Genomic DNA, 23,056 nt, shown 5'->3' on the forward strand with positions numbered 1-23,056 from the left:
TGTTATGAATCAGACAAGAACAATACTTTTCTTTCCCAAGTGAAAAATCACTGCATTCTACCCAAGAGACAGCAATATTAGAAGTACAATCAGCTCACTTATTCATCATCTTCTGGAATGTCTTACCTGAGAAACCCAAATACATCTACTGAAGTGTCTCAGTCAACTGCCTACAGTTCGCTGGTAAGAATTAAATCATTTTCTCCAGGTCTCACTATAGATATTTTTAAGTTTACTTGAATAAAGTGCTCCTACTTGGTATGCTTATTGGTATTTTTCTTTTTTTTTTTTAACTGATATCAGAGGAAATATTCTTCTACTTACAGTAGAATCCAGTACAGAAATATTTGCTGTTCCTCTCTAAAAATGAATTTTATATTACATAGAATATGCATGAGAGAAAGAAAGAAAGAATGAAGATGTTTACATAAAAATAACTCATAGGCTACATCACTGCTATGAGGTCTTCTCATTCAAAATCTCCAGATGCTTTAACTCATAAAAAACAGTAATTTCTTTTGAGTGAGATGAGCACTGGAGCTCATTTTCAAGGACAAATGAATATAAGAGCTTTTCACAAGAGAGAAGCACAGAACTACTGAATGTCAAACTGAAATGTATCCAATTTATCATGAAAGTTGAGGTTTCATCAAATAGACTGTCTCCCTAAGAACCATGCAGACAACTGAGCATAGCCACATTATTACAGATATTGCCTCTGGCTTTAAAAATTGCAGGAGCATAAGCAAAACACTAGATTTTTGTTGGACTGTTGACAGCTAAGACTGAGAAAGCACTAGGGAATATTGGATTTATGCAGATTATAGCTGACATAAACAAAAAGGTGGCAGAAAATCCAAACTTCAATCCAGAATCTCTGCCTAATTCTGTCTGGATTTATATTTGAGTAGGTAGCAGACACAAAGGTAAGACCAAATCAGGAAAATATATGAAACAGTGGCTTAAATTACAGAAAACACTATAGTAGTCATTATTATCATATACTGAGTTCCAACTAATTGTATCACTGATTCAGCAACATTTACAATTTATTTGCTTTTTTACAACCATACCATTATTTACAAGTGTTCACAAAACACATTTGGTTAGATCTGGATTCTGACAACTATCAGTCTAACAGCAGTCTTAGCATGCTGACACCAGGCTATAACCTTCAGGACTAAACTCAACTCACAGCAATTTTATTCCTAAATTTAGAATCAAGTCCTGTCCAGCCTTTTGTTTTATACAATTCTTATTTTTTTATTTTTTTTAAAATACACAAAATCATGCAAAAACAGAGAAAAGACTTACACTGGTTCTCAAAAAGAAGAACTTGCATGCCATAGAGGGAAAAGGACTGTCGAAAGCTGTATGTAACAGAGTTCTTCTTCTTCTGAAATATCTTGGTCACCTAAAAGTTACCAAATAAATAATGTAAAATATCCCTTTTATCATGCATTTATAACCTTCCAAAAATTAACTTCCTATTTCTTTCTTTTTTCATAATTCAACTTATGTATTTAATCTGCTGCTACCCCAGAAACAAAAAACTAGCTTTCACAGAATCACAGAATCACAGAATCACCCGGGTTGGAAGGGACCCCAAGGATCATGTAGTTCCAACCCCCCTGCCTAGCAGGGCCACCAAACATACATATTCAGATCAGGTTGCCCAGGACCCCGTCCAACCTGGCCTTAAACACGTCCAAGGACGGGGCATCCACAACCTCCCTGGGCCAGGTTCCAGGGCCTAACCACTCTCCTAGTAAAGAACTTCCCCCTAACATCTAACCTAAATCTTCCCTCCTTCAACTTAAAACCATTTCCCCTAGTCCTGCTGTTGTCAGCCCTTTTGAAGAGTTTACTCCCCTCCTGGGTGTAGGTTCCCTTCAGGTATTGATAGGCTGCAATGAGGTCACCCCGCAGCCTTCTCTTCTCCAGGCTGAACAAGCCCAACTCCCTCAGCCTGTCCTCATAGGGGAGGTGCTCCAGCCCCCTGATCATCTTAGTCGCCCTCCTCTGGACCCTTTCCAAAATCTCTATGTCTTTCTTGTACTGAGGGCTCCACACCTGGACACAGTACTCCAGATGGGGCCTCACAAGAGCCGAGTAGAGAGGGACAATCACCTCCCTGTCCCTGCTGGCCACCCCTCTCCTGATGGAGCCCAGGATCCCATTTGCCTTTCGAGCTGCCAGAGCGCACTGCTGGCTCATGTTCAGTCTCTCGTCCATCAGGACCCCCAGGTCCTTCTCTGCCGAGCTGCTCTCAAGGACCGCTCCTCCCAGCCTGTACAGGTGCCTGGGGTTCTTCCGGCCCAAATGCAAAACCCTGCACTTTGCCGTGTTGAACCTCATCAGGTTCACCCGAGCCCAGCCCTCCAGCCTGTCGAGGTCCCTCTGAATGGCATCCCTTCCTTCCACTTTGAAGTACTAGCTTTGAAGTACTGCTCTCTCATTAGAGGATTCAATATTTTATCCAGATGCAAAGCTTGTGTTTTCTGTTCTCCAGGACTCTACTTTTCTACATTCAAGAAGAAAAAAGCCTCACTTTTATTCTACACTGCACACGTTAGGAAAAACATATATTTTTTAAAATCATCCTTTTAAAGAAATTAACTGCTACCATACTTTCCTTCATGCTTTCTTCTCAGTTTGACTACAGACAGCCCATTGGTATGGACTTCTCAACCCAAGTTTAATTCTTAGCCCTTCTCTCACCTGCAGTGTGATCTTCCAAGCCTCTTCCACTTGTGCACCTCCAAATATTGTCTCACACCATCTCATCCAATGAAGCCATTTTTACCCTGTCAGCCCCTATCTGAACAAAAGCTCCAAGGTCTGTGGAAACCTTTACTTTTTGCTACAACACAAGTAACATAACCCTACTTACATCAGTTCTGGGGTTCTCCTAAGTAGTGAAGGTAATGACTCTCCAATATCAAGAGATTGATTTTTAATAGTTCTTTCTAATTTTTTGCTTTTTCCATAGCATTTTACTAAAACTAACAAATCTCTTCTACACGACCTACAGAAAATTCTGATAAAATTACAGGCATCTAAGTAGATAATAAAAATGAACAAGAAGTTAGCAGCCTGAAGATGACAGCACTTTACCAATTTACATCCAAACTCACATTTATATATCCTATTCCTGTTTCAGTGAATAAACATGCTTGGCTCATACAACGTCCACGACAACCACAGAAATACATAATCTTGTTTTTCTGCAAGTAACTGGAATTCATTATTTATTGAAGGGAGACATTCCGTAGAGATACAGTTAAGCTAGAGGTTATTTTTGTTCTTTATAATAAGAGCTATTGTTTTAAAGTACTTTCTTATGCTCTACTGCAGTAATCAATAAAAGGCTTCCATTTAAAAATAATTTATATATAGTGAACAAAAGTAAGAAAATTAAGAAGAAAAATTAAGAAGAAAATCAAGAATTAAAAAGTAAGAAAAGTAAGAAAAAAAATATTAATCATTCTGAGATTGCAGGATTTCAGAGTAAAAGATATTTATTTCTAGGAATGTTCATGCACTTCTTGCTGCTGACTTCACAGACAGAGGCATTTCTGAATACCACACTAGAGGTCTTTTCAACCCCAGAGATAGTAAAAGCATACACTGAGAAAAGAGAAGAAGTCATTTGTCCCCCAGATTACTCCAGAAAAAAAATGTGTTAGATTTTATAAGCAATAGGTAAAAATCCCATGAACAACCCAGTGATAGTTCAGTAAAGGCCTCCCATATCAGAGTCCTTACTCCTACACAAAAGCATGGTGAGAATTACAGGCAAAATTTAGTTTCAGCGTAAGCACATGAACAGAATAAGTCTTGTAATATAATCAGGTTTAACACTGAGTAAAAAGGAAAAACATCAGTCCTCTCTGAATCTTAGCATTAGCAAAGGTAATCTTACAAAACAAAATGAAGCAAGACCCCCTGAAACTGAAAATACATACCACAAGAAGGTCATTAAATAAAAATATTTCTCGCTGGTGCAACCCAAGCTTCTGAGGTTTATTCGGATCAGGAACTTCAAAGAGTCTGCAGTAGCAAACAAGCCTTCGGTGGGGTAGGGAGAGGACCTATGGTAATACAAAAGTTCATGGTTACTATAGCAATATTTAGCCAAAGAAGAGGACCTTTCATACCGGGAGTCTTTTATGAATAATTCAAATATCTTTTACCTCTAAGCTCATTACACTTTTTCAATAAAAGAGGAACAATGCCAAAAAAAGATTTCTATGCTACAAACTGCATGACATTCAAACTTCAAGAACACCCTTATATCAATTCTAACAGCCTGCATTTGGATGCCAGTGGAAGGCTCATTAGGGGTAGATCCTTACTTTGTGAAAACAATAAAACCTTAACAGAACTCAAGATTAAGCTCACAGCACATTTTATTTGCTGCTTTCCTGATCATTTTTACATATCAATATAGGAAACAACTTCAGCTTCTGTGAGATGACAAATTTAGCAACATTGTAGATTACTTTTTGTCAGCCACTGAGTTAAGTCAGGTTTTTCATTCCCTGACACAAAGGAAAAGGTGATATTAGGATAGTAAATGCACTTTCAGGATGGCTTGTTTTCTCACGCCAGCAACAAAACCAAGAATTATGTTCCATTTTTTTTATTAGAAATGCCTGCTGAACCTATCGCCAAAGCTGTATTTTTCAGTCCAGTGAGACTTCACTTCTTTCAAATGCAAAAGATTATGCTTTGTTAACAATATTGAGAGTAACCCTTTAAATTTTCAAGTAGAGAATACTCTTCAGTAACTGGACGTACTTCATTTATATCTTGTATTTACTTATAATTCCCGATTCCGCATAGGAATGATGGCATTTACTAGGAAAACAAAAGCAGTCAGACTATTAAAGCTGCTTCTTCCTCTATGTGAGCAGGAAAAAAGAGTAGAGTGGAAAAAACCTTAGTGTTTTTTATCTGCCCTTATTCCTGATTGTTGTCACTTCGTATGATGACACTTCAATCATCCCTTCCAAATAAAACGACAGCTGCTATTAACAGACAAAATTTTAATAGCACTTAATTTACCTATGGCATTAGTTTAATTACTCATCCTCCCTGGACTTGCAGGGAAAAGGATTTAAAAAGTATATCTGATATTTTATAAAGAAGCCAATGTTGTGAAGAATGCTGGGGAAATCAATGGTTTCAGACTGACTATTCTGGTAATTGATCAGTTTATGGGGGTTCTCAATGAAAAGTAGCAGGAACAAAAGTTGCATGTCCTCATTGTTCCCTGCCTCCAGGTACATGGCAGACTTAAATTTGCTATTGCAACATAAAGGGTATCACCCACTCTATGGACTTGCAAACAACTACAGTGAGCTTGGTATTGAAATTTAACTATAAAAAATGTTTTCACTCATAGCAATGGATGATCCTGTAAGATTCCCTTCCACCATACTTCACAAAGGTAACATCTTTCAGTTGGTTTTCACAATTCAGTGATACTCTTAGACATGCAACCATGAAACAAAGACAGAATAGAAAGCTAACTCTGAATGTTTTTAATTACTTACATGGCAAAAAAGTAAGAAAAAAAAAAAGAAAAAAAGTAAGAAATAGAAGGCAAACAAATGGAATTTTTAAGTAACCTCCCTGGATTGTCCTGAGTGAAGATGTTAACATGCAGCACATTATATTGATAAAATCATAATTGATTTAAAAAAATCATCAGGATCAAGTTTGCAGAAGGCTATCAGATTTCAGAATACTACATTCACTGCTTGACTGTTTTTTTTCTCTGTATACGTTTGTTCTTTAAATTTAGAACTACCACCAATACTGCTATCATGAAATGAAAGTAAGTGAAATACCATGTCAGAAGAAGAGTTTCAGAAATACTATTTTATGCATTTGTATATTTTAGTTTTAGAGATGTTATTGAACATGTCTACCTGGAATCTGAAATCAGTATCTTCTGTGTAGATCCACCTCTCACAAGAGAACAGTTAACATAAATTGCAAATATCTTTCTAGAGCACCATACAATATCGAAATGGACAAGAAATAACAAATAATAGACACACTGGAAACCAGATGGAAAGGTGAGATACAGCTGTAAATTTGCTTGCTTGTTTACTTATTCTTTACTGGCTATTTAATGCCTATGGAGATTACAGCATTTGAAATAACAAAATGAGCACTATAAACTGCAGGCAGTAAATTAAAGAGTGTAGCTGGTAAACATATTTGTAAGGAAATCTTCATACTTTGCAGAGTTATTACAATAACTGAAAAAAATTTGCTTGATAGAAGCCCAATTTTTGAAAATGCTAAAATGTAACAGAGTGCATCATCACCAGTTACAACAACTACAAACTTTGAATGAGTACAAGAAAAATACCTACACAACCAAGTCCATGATGCAGAGATCCAATCTACAGTAGAAAGACATATACAAGTTCATTAAACTTCAGAGAAACACAGTACTGTATCATAGCAAGTAAATATGTCATGGTCTTACTATGACTAAATGCCTATAAAGTAAAAACAAATATTTCTATCAATAAAGACTACTGGCTATTTCCTATATTTTCTTTCATACAGTTAAAAGGATCTCAATAGAAGATCCTTGATCCTAGGACTCCATCGCAGCACTGTTTTTCCCCACAGCAAAACATGAGGCACCTCAGGATACTCAAAACCAGTATTAGAACTCCTTGGACCTGATTTCCAGGTATGTTCTCAGAAAAATGACATGATCTCCTCTTAAAATTACCAGCTCACTGAGCTAGCTGCAAAACTCAGAAAAGTGTGCATATGAAGTTCTCTGCCACCCTTTGTAAATTCTGGAGTCATAACTGATAGCATAAATGTTGAAATATGATTCTCCATAACATCACGTTTTACTGAGAGAAAATGTTGGAAAAAATATCTTAAATCGAGTTCATGATTTGGAATATCATCATTCACAAGTATCAGACTAAAACTGATTCCAAAACTAAAGATTCATCTGCACTGAATACCTGAATACTCCAAAATAAAAAACAATCATAATAATTTATTATTTTGTCATTTTCAACTTTCTGCTTTTTAATAAGCAATTTATACATCTAAGCAACATAATTATGTGTTCTCCTATACTGTGCATTGCCCTACATCTCCTTACTATGTACTAAGTTACATTCTGGGCAAAGACTTACAGGTTTCTTTCCTACTATGAGTTTTTCAACCTTCTGGACTTGGGATACATGATCCTCATTTGTCTTCAGCTCCCGCTTGCGGATCCGCTCATAAATCCCAATCAGCATTTCTCTTGGGATATCTTCACCATCATCCACACCTACAGAATCCAACAGTTTTATGATCAATTGGTTTCGACTCATAGCTGTTGGACATCTCCTTGTGATGTTCTTGGGCCCACCTTACCCAAGTGGCCCCAGTCATGCTACTGAGTACTGAAGCACTGAATTTTGCCCATATGCTTGCTATCTCCATACAACAAGGCATTGATTGAAATCAAACTATTGGGTTTATTTTTTTAATTTTTACATCATTACTCCAAAACTAATTCCTAAAAAGGCTAATTTCCAATATAGATTATTTCCTTTTTTTCTTTACTTTTCCTCTGCTTTCCTATTAAAGCTCTAATGAATAAAGTAACTCTTTAGATATTAAAATGTCCTTCTACCTCAGAACAGTATAACCTCTGCCCCAGTATTACTCAACACTGCTCAGAGATTCATTTCTACAAGACAGCCTTATAAATAACCAGTAAAATTAATTTAACCAGTATTTCCTGTATGATTTCAAAATTAATTAAGTTAGCCTGGAAAAAAACAGATCAACAGAAGGGCCTATTTACAACGTCACTGTTTAGCACTGTGTGACTGTCATCAGCACATCAGCATACAAGCATCCCAACAAATGCCTGGAAGTTGAAAGCTTGATTATGCTTTTTTAACAGCAGTGAAAGGAGTCTGATTTCAGTAAGTGACTGAAAGGTAGCACTTCTGGCACAGGGACATGCATATATATTTTTTTTCTCACACTAGTTTTAAAGCAATAACCTGCTGCTTCCCAGTCAGAAGGCAAAATACAATATTTTGTCACCAGGTGGAACAACTGCTGCCACAGAAAAATACTGTGATAAAATATGGTTTCTTTGCAACGAGGAAAAATGGCTTCTCTTTCACACCTGCAAATGTCCCACAGATCACCCTTGGAGATCATGGCATTTAAGGCTAGAAGTGAGGAAGTGAAAAATACCTACTATAATGAATTGCTGACATGTATGTTGGAGTTTAGAGAGATCATACTGCTCCCAATGCAACAAATATGATTGCAGTATTACCCTATCAAATGAATATCAGATGAATACCAGGTCATTCTTAAATCTTTGTGAACTTATGTTAAAATCTCAATGCTTACTTAAATTTTGCTAAGCTAGTGCACCTGCTAAGAATAGATTGTTCATTACTGTCTTACATAAATCTAGGGGAATAACATCACCAAACAGGACTTTATTTTCAAGATATGAAACTCCAGAACATTACAAGTATTTTATTTTCACTAGCATTAAAATTATACTGGATGTGTAACGTGCACTCCTGAACACCAACTGTCATATACCTGAGAGTGTATCTTCTCATGCAGAGCAACTTAGTTCTGTCTTTCTGTCATTTGTTCCACTTCTGGGTATCACTGAGAGAATGGCTGTTTAACAGTACATCAACACTTGCTGATGCCTGCAATAGCTGGCCTGTTTTTATACAATGCTGTTGCATTCACTGTTGCTAAGAGAAGAGATGTGCACAAAGTTGTGCTTATTGTGTTCTTGAATGCAGAGGGAGGAGGAAGGCAGTGTTACAATGACTTGTGTTAAAATGCGATTTTTCTGGGCTGCACACGAACACATGGTAATGGAACTACAATGAAAGCTTCTCTTTCCCTACGGACACAAACTACCTTAAAAACAAAACAAAAACAAAAACACCCAACATCTGAGCTGCAATAAAGCAACTGTTGATAAAGTAAATGTTATCTGAACACCCAGAAACAACAGAAGGTATCCTATCTCATGCATGATCTTCCTTAGCTGTACTGTGACAATTTCCTTTTAGACAAAGCTGAGATCTTACTTCATAAAAATCTATTCTTTTTTTTTTTTTTACCAGGAAATAAGGTATAAAGAGCTGAGATACAGACATGGAATAAAAAATGTTTGGCAATGTAATTACAGACTTAGGTGTGCCATAGGCTGAAAAATAGTTCAATTATCAGAGAACATACCAGTGAAGACACTGAAGAAATTTATGTACTATTTACTATGTACCTTTCAGGAAGGTTTTGAAGTTGTGATTCAGAATTAAATTTATATATTTGTAAACATGCATGTGCATATTCTTTGCAGAGTGTCTTTACTGCAACAGAATTTATTTACCTCCATTCCTGTGCACAGAAGTTGCTATCTTTATGAGTTGTCCTTGGACTTTGTAAAGGGTTTAAGCATGGCAAATTTCAATTGCATTTAAAAATTTGAGGCACTGGATAGTTCTGAACACATGGTAACAGTCACTTTTCAGCTACTCTGAAAGAACTGAGAATAAAAGGGCTGCCAATACATCTCCTCAAGAAAGACAAGATACAAGTGACAAAACACTGTATGTTTAGTTCTGTTTGCAGTATTGCAAAAATGTCTAAAACCTGTGCAAGTGATGGTGATTTTCAAAATCAGGAGAAATCAGCAGAAACCAACCCCCTGCATTTTGCTTTTTCCTGGAAGATACATGGTATCCTTCCAGTGACAGTTAAAGGGAAAAACAATGACCACTGTGGTTAGAGTTGGCTCACCCCTCAGGTTCTTGACAAAATCTTCTAGCTTCATTTTGCGTTCCGGTTTCACATTTGGGCTGTACATATCTGTGTTCAGCAGTATAATGGCAAAAGCTAGAATGAAGATGGTATCAGGATTCCTGAACTGTCTCACAACTCCTGGATTGCAGATGCAGTAACGTTGGCTATAAAAAAGGAGAGAAGAGAAAGCTTTCAGTGCTATGAATTAATATTAGAATTTCACCACATAAACCAACTGCTACGTTCCAGAGGCTGTGTAATTATTCATGCTCTATGCATACATTTTGTTTTCCATCCACATATATTTTTCCATCCACTATATTTTTATAGGCCTATCCTACAATTCTGGAAGGCTTTTGGCTTTTACTGCCTTTTTAACTCGTCTTCTAAGTACAGAACCTGAGCTCCAATAACTTCAACTTTTTATTTTCAGTAATGCTCACTGACACCAGTTGAGAACACAGCATTGACTTTAGCTCACTGCTGATTTACATCTGCCCGGCATTAATAAATTAATACTCTTTATTCTGCCATTGTTAGAATTATTAACGAAAGGTTAAAAACATATATACTCTAAGAAGTAAATGGCCATATAATTTCACTCAAAAAATGCAAATATTGTATGCAAATACATTGATAAAGACATTAAAAAATACCTTGAATTTCTTTTCAACTGATGCATGAAAACTTTCAGTTACAGAGCCTTCCTCGTTAGTGCAAATAATTTACATGACCAGTACTAGCAAATAAAACTTCCAGTAAGTTCTTATACTTAGTGAAACCACCACAAACAACACGCTGTATTTGAGACTGTCCATGACTCACAAGGACAGTGCAAATAAGGAGAGAAATAACTTAGACTCAATTTCCCCACCTCTCCAGTCTGACAGTTAGACAATAGCAAGTTCCTCGTGACTGAATAATTTATTTCAGTGTCATACCTAAAGGCTTCAATGAGCCGTTCTACTTTCTGGGCTTCTCCTTGAACACGGATATGAGCCTGAAATTTCCTGAGTGCTTCATCCAGTTCCATTGTTGAGAAGTCCATCTCATCCACAACACAACTAGGATAAAAACATATTGACACTGAGTCATTGCATTTCCAACTGTACAGCACCAAAGGTAAGATTTTGAGACCCAAAAGTCCTTTCAAACTTCATGGAGTTTTTTGAAACCCTCAGCAGCAACTGCATTAACTGTAGGTGAACTATGAAGGAAGGATTGCAAAGAACAGATCAATGAGAAAGTGCACCTGGAAGGAGGCCCTTAGTTGTGGCTTTTTCTTTTTTTTCTTTTTTTTCCATTAAGCAGCAGAGTTGCTAGAATCACAACTGTCTGACTAATCAAAGCAACATGTCATTGTCAGGAATAATTACTGGGTTTATGCTTCCTGCCCAATCCATAATTATTAGCCAGTGTTTATAATAAAGAGCTTATATTTTTTGAAATATCAAATTTTGCAGCTAGCACAATCACCTGTACCAAATGGTTGTATATTCTTATGTACATTCTTATATACTGAGCAAAAACATTAATCTTAATACACATCTACTACTGCTTTAATTCTCATCTCCCCATCATTTGCCATGTCTTTCAGGTAACTTTTATGGAAAAAATAATTACTTCCTTGCTCTGAAAATACAGTGCTGATCAAAAATAAAAAAGAACCAGTTAAATATAATCAACAATGCGAACTGTGCCATTCCAACACTTTGTTTAAAGACTGCTTTAAAATTGCAGGCTTATGAATTTCCTTTGGTTAAACTTTGCTCATAGTTTTTAAATAATCAGACATGAATCACTGCAAGTAACAGCACTGTAGTGCAGAAACCACAGAAAGCAAGCACAATCTGGTTTTAAAAGCCTTTCCTTAAATCTATAGCTATACAATGACAAATTAGAATAGCTCACATTGTTTTTTCTAATAATATTGTAGCTAATGTAGATTAATACTGAAGCAATTTATTCACTTGTATATTTTTTCTTTTATGTTGAAGTGCAGGGAAACAAACAAGGTTGGTATTTCTCACGCCCTTTGCAATCCACACCTAAAAACCTATTATCAATTCTGCAATAATGTTCATATTCTTCCCACCTATTGTAAGACCTCTAACACTTTCAAAAGCTCTTTCTTCCATCAAAGACGAATAACAAATGTGCAGGCAAGCTGGAATCCAACTGTAGTACAATTAGAACAGTTAAGAAAAATGCTGGCCAGCAGCACAACAGGAAGGGGATTTAATCTTCATAACATGAACTGCAGAATCAGCAGGTACTCCATTCTTAACTGGAATCAGTTAAGATTCTGCAAATATTTCAAAACAGCAAACAAAACTTTTCTAGTGTCCATGTAATGACAAAAAAAAGGGAGGGGGGAACAAATTATTTGGTTAGATCCACATCGAGTGAAACAGCAGAAATAATATATCACTATTACACTCTTGTTAAATTTGTTGAATTTTTGTTAAAAGTGGTTAACAAAATGATAACCTTTGATAACAATATCATAATACTAATGGTGATGAAGAGAATGTGATCAAAAGGACTTCAGACACTGCAGGACTTCCTAGTTGTGTAGGCATTGCAGGTAAGAATATGTGTTTTAAGTGAACACTCATCAAATAAGTCAACTTCTTAAAATTATTATTATTTCTGCTCTACTCTGTATATAAGGATAGGAAATTAATGACCAAACTGCTCAAGCTTAGTCTTCTGGTTCAGTTTTTTTTTTTTTTTTTTTTTTAACAACACAAACAGATTTTATTTATCTAATCTTTTGAAAAAGAACAGTTTGCACAGAACTTGTCAACATATGCCTGTACTCACTAAAATCCCTGTTTATCTAGCACTTAAGCCATTTGGCTGTAATAGTTATTTTCATGTTCTGTTACTGATGAGCCTTATGTAGCATACAGTATTATTTTGTTTTGTTCAGTAAATAATAATGATAATGATGATGATGATAATAATAATAATAAATTGTTATTATGATTATTATTATTATCATCATCATCTTGAGCAACCTGGTCTGGAGGAAGGTGTCCTTGTTTATAGAGGGGCTTGGAACTAGATGATCTTAGAGATCCCTTCCAACCCAAATCATTCTATGATTAGAGAGATTGAGTAAGCAAAAAGAGTTAGAAATAACATACTCTAACACCAGTAAAGTTAAAGCAGAAATTTGGAGAAATGTAGGCAACTACTGAATATATGAATCCTTGTAAATATCTTTCTGAATCTATAAAGGAAATTATGACTTAGCTGCGGAGCAAAGAAACAAATATTTGTTTCTGTGCATGTTTTCTTTTTGATCCTTAGAGTTTGGCTTCCTCCTCCCTCCCTCAGAACAATATCCAGAGAGGTGTGCAAAACACGCAGTGCAAAACTACCTCTACCCTGATGAAACATGTTACTGTAGACTAAAACATGCTTGGTGCTCCCTACATGCAGTACTCACTCTAATACATCTCGGTTGAACTGCTTCTGTCGATTTCCCAAGAACTCTCCAATCATTTGTCGGCTGAGACCTTTTCTTTGCAGGAGAAAGTGAGCAACCCCAACAGGAGTGTCGGGCACAAAACCTCGCTCAATTAGGTACTGGACTCCTTTTTCAGGTTTTCTGAGGAGAAATGAGAAGACAAAACAATATATATATTTTTTTTTTTGCATTGAATGCATCTGACTAGAACTTTATAGCCGTTTTCCTATCACTTCTGACCAACATATTACTACGGGCTCGTATAGTTTCAGGGTAATTGTAATCATGCCACAGAGCACGTGGTTTGCTGTTGATTACTTACTGGCTTTGAAACAGACCTTTGCACGCTTTTACACATTTCCTGTTCCATACCCTTTTCCAAAGAGAAGCTTTGTATGTTAGCTTCAGGCATGAAAGTCAGCACTTGTGAAAGGAAAAGAAAAGCCCAAAGAACCCAGAAAGTAACAGAAGAACACCACTGACAACCTCAAACCTCTGCTCTCATAAGTTCAGCTAATCAAACAAAAACATCTGAAGAGGTATACCTTGCAAGCTAAGAAAACAAAAAATAAGGGGAAAAAAAAGAAAAGTAATACATAAAGAAGCATTTAAGATAGCAGAGTTCCCATCTAATTTTGTCTTTTTTTTTTGCCTTGTCCTTTACCTTACCAGAACTCTTACCCCCAGATTTACCTCCCTCTGACAAGCACCATCATATTTTCTGGAGTATTTTACATTTCTTTCTACCTCAGCTCCAGATTTAGCTGCAATCATTTTCAGATCTCAAAGCATTTTACTCATTTTAACATGTTAAGCAGAGTTTGTTGGGGAGGAGAGTTGGGCAATGAAGTGATTTTGGGCAATAAAATATAATTCTTGTAAAGACAAACTCTGCTTATAGTATAAAGTGAGGTAAAACTCCCCTCACAGCATGCATTGTGCAGTGCACTTTCCAGCAGCACGAGACAACACATAACCATAAGTTCTCTTCAAGACAGTAAAGGAATGTCTTCACAGAATCAGTAATCCTATCACCATCTTTATGTTGCAAGAACTTATAATACAGTGCCCACCCTTAGAAATGAGTGGCATGCACCACTTCTGCCTACTGAGAACTGAGTAGATCCTTCGATGTGGTGACTGCTGAGAGTCTTCCACGATCGGGAAAATTCCTAGCGATGGCTTGTTGATCACACATACAGGGAAGGTAAGAGTCTATGAATAGCAGTAGTGGAAACTGCATAAGCCGTGTAATTATTTTCAGATACATTCACTAATATAAAAAAAATCCTCTAAGCTCACACCTTACATAGCTGATGATACACATATTTACAGGACTTTTCACATTTACAGGACTGCCACACTTCCAAAACCAAGCTAAAAATCCAACTCAAAAGAATATATCAAAACGAATATAGGGAAAGGAAGAAAAAAAGAAACAACTAGTACAAAACGATGTGGAAAAGAAATATTGAATTAAGGTTTTCAGATGCTGCGTAAAAGGCTAAGGAATTTCCTAGAAACTGGTTAATAATACCTTTAGGATGGTTTAAAGTGGCATTTAGGGAAAAATAATGGCAAAAAAAAGTAATAAAATTTTGAAAATAGTTGATCAAAAGAGTGCACATTTAAAAGCATGCTTTTTAGAGAGCACTGATCATGATTACAGCCAGTACAAATGGTAACCTTCATGTGTTTCTGAAGACACGTTGGGTCCCCAGCAATTACTGGAAATAGACATTTTTAAAGGAAAACACATTCCAGGAACGAAGATTACAGCAAAATCAGACACAAATACAATAGTATAAAAAAGAAAAGGAAAAAGATTAAAAAAAAAAAAAAAAGCATCCCCCTTCTCCCCACACCAAGATAACAAACCCCTGCACATCACCGCTGTATCCTTTACTCCTTAAAATAACTTAAACATGAATATTTAGAAAATCTAAAATGTGCTGTAGTTACTAGAAGGAGATTACTTCTTTACTTACTCAGCAACTTATACACGTAGTACTGCAAGCATAACTTCAGGGGAAGCTCATATAGCTTGCTGATTCACCTTTTGGCTAAGTCTTAGACATTTGTCTAAACCTGCTAAATCAGTAGCTTGTTGGGGGAGCAAAGATAGGTATGCTTAAGAGTTTTGCTAATGTAATTGATCAACAAAGCTTTTCTAAAAAGAATCTAAGTATTTAATAGCACAGGGTAGAAGAAAAGATGAAATAATGGGGTAGTACTACCAGTTGGTACATTCCCAAGAAATAAAACCAGCCCCGCAGTCAATGAATGACTACATAAGGACTGTCAAAATCATGTAAATGTAGTCACTGGTTTGACATTTCCTCTGCTTGAATTCTGTTTTCAGAGACGCTCAAGACATACCAGAGTTTAATAATACTACTGCACAGTAGATCATAAAAACATATAAGGAAACCAAGAAAGCCACCATCAAAACCAGATCCTCTCTCCAGGGTGGGCAGGAGAACAATGTGGGATGGCTGACCCACTTCCCAAGCTGGTGCTGCTGCCAACAGCTGTGCTCACACAACCCAGCAAGCAGCATAGCAGCAGGGGCAGAGCACAGATTGCAGGTTAAGCCACAAAAGGATTCACTTAGAAATACCCATTTATGCTGCTGCCATTGGACATATAGCAACATTAGATTCAAAAAGTTAGTGTTATTTGGAAAATATGGCTTCGTGTTATCCAGATATTCAAAATGGTATCTTTCAAACTGTAGGAAATAATTAAAAACAAACTAAAATGCAGTGAATTTGGTAAAAGAAAAGCTTTTAGCCAGGCTACAGATGGTAAGGATCAGCACTAACTTACCATTTACTGTCATCTACTAGACTTCGTGGTACAACCAGTCTTGACGCAAAACAACTTGAACTTAAGGGCTGTGGTCTGGTGAGTCTTTCAATGGCAGTGCCAGTACCAGCATCTGTCTCTTCTCTCATTCCCATTGCTAGCTCAAGATAAATTGAACTAGGAGAGAAAGTGGTTTTTGTGGTTTTTTCTAATCCAGACAAGAACTTCACCTAGCTGCACTTACAGCTGTAACAAAAAAGCCAGAGCACAGCTGCAGGGTCACTGCCTCACTTGTGGGGAACAGCAAACACTGTCTGAAAGAACAACTCAGCAAAACCACCTGCAAAGGTGTATAAAGCCTTCCCTGCTTTTGACTTGCTAGATACATAAGCATAGAAGCATCTCAAACCACATTAAATCTTTTATTTCCTTTTAAATGCTCAGACAGCAAAGCTGTAAAATGAAAGCATTAAGAAACAAATGAGCACTGAAAACAGCTTGCCCAAGTCTATCTAATATCTAGCAATGCCAAAAGTATCTTCCAAGGTAAACTAAGACTTTATTCACACAATAGAAATAACCACAGACATACTGTTCAGCCACTGTTCAATCTTTTCATGCTGCAGGGGGAGAATTTAATGCATCTCCAAAGCAGGGGGAGAATTTAATGCAGCTCCAATGACAGCCCTGTGTTAGGAAAAAAAAAAAAAAAAGAAAAAAAAAAAGAAAGAAAATCTTCCTTGTCTTTAATACTAGAGACACTGTTCTGAAAATATTTACAGTTCTCAAATACGAAGCATTAGCTTCTAACTAAAATCCAAGGATGGCTCTTTTAATTGAAAGAACCTAAGGTTTCTCTTGGTTACATTTAATAAATCAGTGCTTTTTTAAAATTGCAGCTGTGGGAGTAACAAACTGACTGAACATTCTCCTGTTTGGCAGGCAGCTACATTTTGTTCCCATGGCCGTATTTCTTCACTTTTGTTAAATACTCTACTGCTGCTGCAGTGACTCTAAGAGAAGCACTAAGCCCGTTTTACACCTTCTGAGAGAGAAGAAAAGCTATATACTTCAAATACTACCAACATTAGTACCAAGACAAGCTGTCAAAGTTCACTCAACCATGCAGCAAGGCAAGAAAGAGACTGATAGGAAAAAAATTTAGAGAAACGGATGGTATCTTCCTCATGTTACACAACTGGGCAATGAAGAGGAAGAAGAATTAGATGTACACTGCATCTTCTGGTAATTTTAGAGTCAGTAGGTCGAAAAGCAAATATATAACTGTGCCTTTCTTATAGCGCCTCTTTTTTTTTTTCTTTTTTTCCCATGAGATCAGAGAGACAGTCATCCACACTCCTTGGATAGAAGCCCTACAGGTTCTCCCGTATTGTAAAAGATTTCTCCCCATCCAATTATAAAAGATTACTCTTCTTTGCCTCTCTTGTTCAAGACCAAACCAAAAAACTACACCAGACTGGTAGAGATCCCAGCTTACTTGCAATTACACCAAATTACCTGGAGGAACCTTCGTTCAGTGACAGTTAATTTGTACTACTGACAATAACAAAATAATTTACTAGGAAGTGATCTCAGTGACCACTTTTATTTCATTTGGAAGCAAAATAAAGACAGGAAACTTAGTGAACATTTGCTTTCAAAAATAAGTAGCTAAACAATTCTACAATTACCTTCCATCTGATTGCTTCTTTATGTGACCATTCCCTAGTAAAGTGCTAGAAACCTAAACATTTCACATCATCGCTCTTACTGAATGCTTAGGCTTCTCTGAAAATTATCACCTGAATTAGAATTGATTCAGTCAGTAGGGTATATGAAAGTCAGCTAAAGGCTCCGAGCAGATTAAGTCTGGGTCATTCTAATGAAGTGAAAGACTAGAATTTAAAGCTATTGGAGAAATAGTTTTTTTCTGTATGAGAGGCATCAGCCTCGAGGGGAAAAGCAGTCCACACAGTGAAGAGAACCACAGGCACATCCCAGGCAGTTGCAGTGCAGTAGCTGGACAAGCCCTGGCTACCAATAACAATCCTGAGTCATCACACTACAGCAGATTCTCTGGCTCCTCATTATTCTCTCTTTTGGCAGTGCCACTTTTTTTGTGTGTTTTGTTTTGCTTTGCTTTTTCACTTTTACTTTCCTCACAAGAAGGAGGAAAATTCTCTTTTATTTAGAGAAATAAAAGAACCAAAAACACCATATGAGGATTTTCTCACCATGTCTGACCCAACTGTATCTCTGCATTTGTCAAAGCGTAGGGAAAAGACTTTCCAGCAGCCAGACTAAAACATCTCTGCTCTGAAAGAAGGCAGATGAAAAACCTGCTGGATCTCTCAAAACTCTGCCAGGATTGAGTATTGCTTTTGTGTTTATGCAACTGTGAAATGAGACATCAAGGAATGAGACATTACGATGACTACGTCCTTGAAATTGAGGAACAGCCCCTGCCTTAACGTTGCCAGTGTCCCTGCCCTAAATTCTCTTCCCACACCCTTGCACCCCAGCTACATGTAACAGAAGTACTTCAGCTTTCATTTTGGAATTCTGCTGACTGCAAACACAAAACACTAAGTCACATTTATTTTTAAAAGGCTGCCTTCTAAATTGGTGATGCAGAAACACAGTTCAGAGACTTCTCAGATTTTTTCATTTACAGATGCAAACTGCAAATCAGAAGGCAGTCGAGCATTGTTAAAAAGGAGGCAGAGTTTGCCCTCCTTCTCTATTTCTTAGATCTCTTTCCAAAAATTCCTATATGCAGTCTGCTATTCCAGTTGCCCTCTGTATGCCTGCGTAAGCAGCTGGATGCATTTTTCATTCTCAAAATGCGGTCATTTGGGATTTGGGCAAGGGGAAGAATGAATTAAAATTCTGGCATGCAGAGTCACCTCAAACACTCAGCTGGGAGCAGCTCACCAATCAAGCTCCCCCAGGCGCAGGGTCATTTTCTAATAGGGGGCGGTATCCCGAGCACGCAGGCAGGCATTGTGTTCCAGCAAACCGGTTAGCGATTCCTGGCACGTAGCAGCAGCAGGGAGATGTGTGCCCAGAATGTTTAAGGGCAGGCAGAGCTGGTGGAAGATGAGGTAATGGCTCTTTCACTGTTCCAGGGACATTTGCACAGTTAGTGCTGCTTATAGTGCAGCGTTTCAAAAGACAGATTTGTTTTCAACATTTGGTAAAGTTTATGCTCCCTTTTAATGGCAATAAATGGGAATTATCCTTATGCCCATATGTGAAACTAGTGTGCTTAAGTATACTATTGGTTGAATTCTTAGTTACACATTTCAGCTTGTTTTTTTTGGGCATGATGCTGTATGCTAATCTCAAAGCACCCATCGTGGAAGAAAAGGAGGGGAAAAATAACCATCCTCGGGGAGAGAAGATAAATCACACAGAGAGCAAAACAACACAGCTTTTTTTTTTCTTTGGGTGTTCCCACTTAGGGCCAAACATTTTTAGAAATAATGAGAGTCATTCTAAAAACATTCTTTTCTTCTTACTGAACCCTCAGCATGTTGGAGGACAAGCTACATGCAGTGCTTTGATTTTAGCTTTTGTTGGAATCGTTTGTGGCTGAATAATCTGCAGTCCAGATGTTGCAACAACAGGAAAGTCCCTTTCAGCATATACAAGAGGATGGCAAATAGCTCTGTTGCAAAATCCTAAACAATCCTCCCATCTCCGTCTTCCTTTTTCTACTGAATCTTCCCAAAACAAATCACAGAAAAATAAATTTTGCGAAGATGTTACAGGTCAGTTAGCAAAATAAAATCATTCTAAGGAAAAAGAAAACCAAGTCAGTTTCATTTACGCCTTCTTCCTCCCACTCAATCTGCATTAACAAATTCTAACATCATTAAAAACGCTTCCAAGTAAGCTTACAACTTAAAATGCTAAGGGGGACAAGTCCAAAATTACATGTTTTCAGATCAGACATTAGAAAGCTGAATGGTATCTTACGTGAAATTCATTAGGTATGCATTCCATACAAATAGACGAACAACAAATTAGTAGAGCTACTGCAGTGTTTAAATGATAGCTTACTATAATGCTTTTTATATTTTCCTCTTAATAAAGTCTGACATTTTTTAAGGATTTCAAATGGAGAAAAGGTTTGCAGTACTTTCTGAATGTCACAGTACTTAAGATGCCAAAGACACATTCCACCTCTACCTACATGTAAATGATATACAACTCCGTTCAACAGATAAAGATCCACAGAGAAGTAAATAACAAATGTGCCTCCTCACAGAGAGATATTTGTATCCCTCAGATTTTCAGCAGGAATCTCTCTACAATCAGAATTTGTAATTTTTTGTGTGGTATAATGCTTCCAACACATGGCAAATTCCTCTCCTATCTGCTTAGTAAAATAAACAAATACTTCAGTAAATATTGCAAGGAATCTAGATGTGCTTAAAAGAGACTGCTCATGGAATTAATATTCAAATCACATCCATAATGTTTTTTTTAATTTTAAATAAAGCCATTCCTATCAAACAATAAACACAGCCAGTAGGGCAGTCGAGGTTTACAGCTCCCAAGATGATCACTCATCATACAAACGCTCTCGCCGTTTTAGCTCCATCAGTAAATCCTTTGAAAGAACCGAGGAGGAGTGGCACCTTGATATTAGCATGTTCCAAAGGAAGCTGCAGAAAACTTCAGAACCGTAAGCTGTAATGCACTGGAGGCACACGGGGAGCAGTTTTCCATCTGTGGACACAGACAACTGGCAAGGAGCCGGGTACTGCCACTGTAATGGTGGCACAAGGGAAGAGAACCTTCTAGCAATCCACTGCTTCCTACATGTGCATGGCTCTGCACAATCTGCTAACTGACCCAAGGGTAGGATGCGTTTCCTGATGTTGCTGAGGTTAAGCCATGCTGCCCTATTTTAATCTCTTAGAACCATCAGTGCACTAAGAGTAGCAGAACGGAACCTGAGTATCCGACCAGTTTGGGCTGCAATAACTGGCAAACTTGGTGTTCCCAGACTGCAGTCTAAACAAGCATGAGATAAAAATCACAGCTTTTTTTTTTTTTGTTTAAGCCGCAGTCAAAAGCCTTCTTGAAGTCTTATTTACAAGCAAATCAGTCTCAAAGGCTGAATTTGCATAGGCAGGGTTTGGAGACTGCAAAATAAACCTTTCTAGGTAGTGTTTTCCTTCTGCCTACAAGTGAGGGATGTTTTCCAGCATAATTTCTCCCAGACTGCATCCCTTTCAGACTGTGCTGAAGAAAAGGCCTAATTCAACACAGCTGGCCTCACCAAGCTTCCCCAGAGCCCTTGCACTCTGAGCATGCACCTGCAATCCTTCCTTTAGGAACTCAGTGAATGGCAACACACAATTGGACTCTCTATCGACTGGGTCAAATCACTACTACCATTCAAAAATACCAGGATTTACAGAAGCTGCTTCCTAGTTGCAAATTCTTTGACAGAAATTGTTCTCTTTTAGGGATACTGTATATTCTAGTATAGTGAATGCCACAGACCATCTTTTAAATATGCATTTCCTTAACACTGAGGTTCCAAGTTGAGAGCCAAGTTCTTGCTTGAAACAAATTCTATGATTAAGTGATGGAACTCCCAGAATAAATGGTTTGAATCACCTACATTTCTTTTCTCCTCTGTCCCTGATTCTCCATTCTCCAAAGGTCTTTGTGCCTCTACGCTTTTGCATAAAACGGTGATCACGTGAACCAGCTGTGCTCAACTTTCACTCTGCACACAATTGGCTATTCTAATAAAGAGTTAAGAACAGCACTTAGCTGTCTGAAAATTATTACCGTGATAGGAAAGCCACAAAAATTACAAAGCATCTGTTAAAATTTCAACAGCAAGGAGAGTGACTTTTCACGGTTTTTAAGTCTCCACTCTTACAACATTCCCAGTGAACAAAGCAGAAGTATTTATTACAATCTAGGCTCTTACAATTTCTAAATTTTTGGCATTTCAGTCAAGCAAGTACCAAAAAGAAATCACACAATTATTTGTTAACAAAGGGAATCTTATTTTGCACAACCGCCTTCAAGGATGCAACAAAATTAACACGAACTTCTTGGAAAATAACTCCCCAAAATTTCCTCTTGTAGATGCAGACAACTGGAAAAAAATCTTGCCTCCTTGTACTAGGTGGCCTGGAAGCTGCTTTCAGTTCCGTGCACGGCCCTTCCGCCTGGGTGGAGCCACCCAGCACATCCTCTCAGCTGCTCATCACCGAGACTTGCACTCCTCCCTTGCTTAGTAATCGTGTGTCACGAATGAGGAATGACCAGAAGACATCTCTAGGGTTCTGCAGCACTGACGTGAGCACTAAAGAACAAACTAAAAAAGGTACTCCGTTGCATTGCAGGTGTGCATGTAGGCATGACAGCAACACAAGCAGTTGGCAACACAAGGCAGTACGCAGGCATGCCCCCTTCTCACATGAGATGCTGGGCAGATGCCAAGATGCCAAGCGCCTGAACACAATCTCTGTCCCTTTGATTTATCTCAGAATATGCAACTTGCAATCACACTGATTCCTGAAAGTATCCTGCTGAGCATTTTCAAGAATAAAGCTTTGGAAGTTTCCCAGTTACCTTTTCAGAAGAGTTAAAGACTCACTCTCCACCATACTCTATGATGGTTTAATACTTGACATCGGACATAGGGAAAATAAAGCTATTAATGAAATGTCACAATCTCTGTGGATTTGAAGAGCCATAATCAAAAACAAGATGCATGGGATATCTGGGGACTGTCTGAGCTATCGACAGAATCAAAGTGACTCAGCATAAGGTAATGAGGTTCTTCAGTTCATTACCAATACAAGAGACAACACAGTAAGGGAGTGCAACCACCACACAGCAAAATACCATCCACTGAGGTGCAGCCTGGAGTTCTGCACATTGCTCTGTTTT

At 37.6% G+C, this 23,056-nt stretch overlaps 1 protein-coding gene across 10 annotated transcripts in view; it reads right to left on the reverse strand.

Moving 5' to 3' along the window:
- Nucleotides 1-23,056, reverse strand: part of IQSEC1 (IQ motif and Sec7 domain ArfGEF 1) — a 315,077-nt gene that overhangs the window by 16,330 nt on the left and 275,691 nt on the right. For all 10 annotated transcript variants that reach the window (XM_048957702.1, XM_048957701.1, XM_048957700.1 and 7 more), the window contains 7 exons: nucleotides 13,298-13,459; nucleotides 10,782-10,904; nucleotides 9,838-10,004; nucleotides 7,188-7,327; nucleotides 6,393-6,422; nucleotides 3,969-4,094; nucleotides 1,315-1,414 (listed from right to left, as the gene is read on the reverse strand). In XM_048957702.1, the coding sequence (XP_048813659.1) occupies nucleotides 1,315-1,414; nucleotides 3,969-4,094; nucleotides 6,393-6,422; nucleotides 7,188-7,327; nucleotides 9,838-10,004; nucleotides 10,782-10,904; nucleotides 13,298-13,459 (848 nt within the window). The remainder of the gene's footprint in view (nucleotides 1-1,314; nucleotides 1,415-3,968; nucleotides 4,095-6,392; nucleotides 6,423-7,187; nucleotides 7,328-9,837; nucleotides 10,005-10,781; nucleotides 10,905-13,297; nucleotides 13,460-23,056) is intronic.

This window comes from Lagopus muta, chromosome 11 (assembly GCF_023343835.1).
Source record: "Lagopus muta isolate bLagMut1 chromosome 11, bLagMut1 primary, whole genome shotgun sequence".
Taxonomy (NCBI): Eukaryota; Metazoa; Chordata; class Aves; order Galliformes; family Phasianidae; genus Lagopus; species Lagopus muta.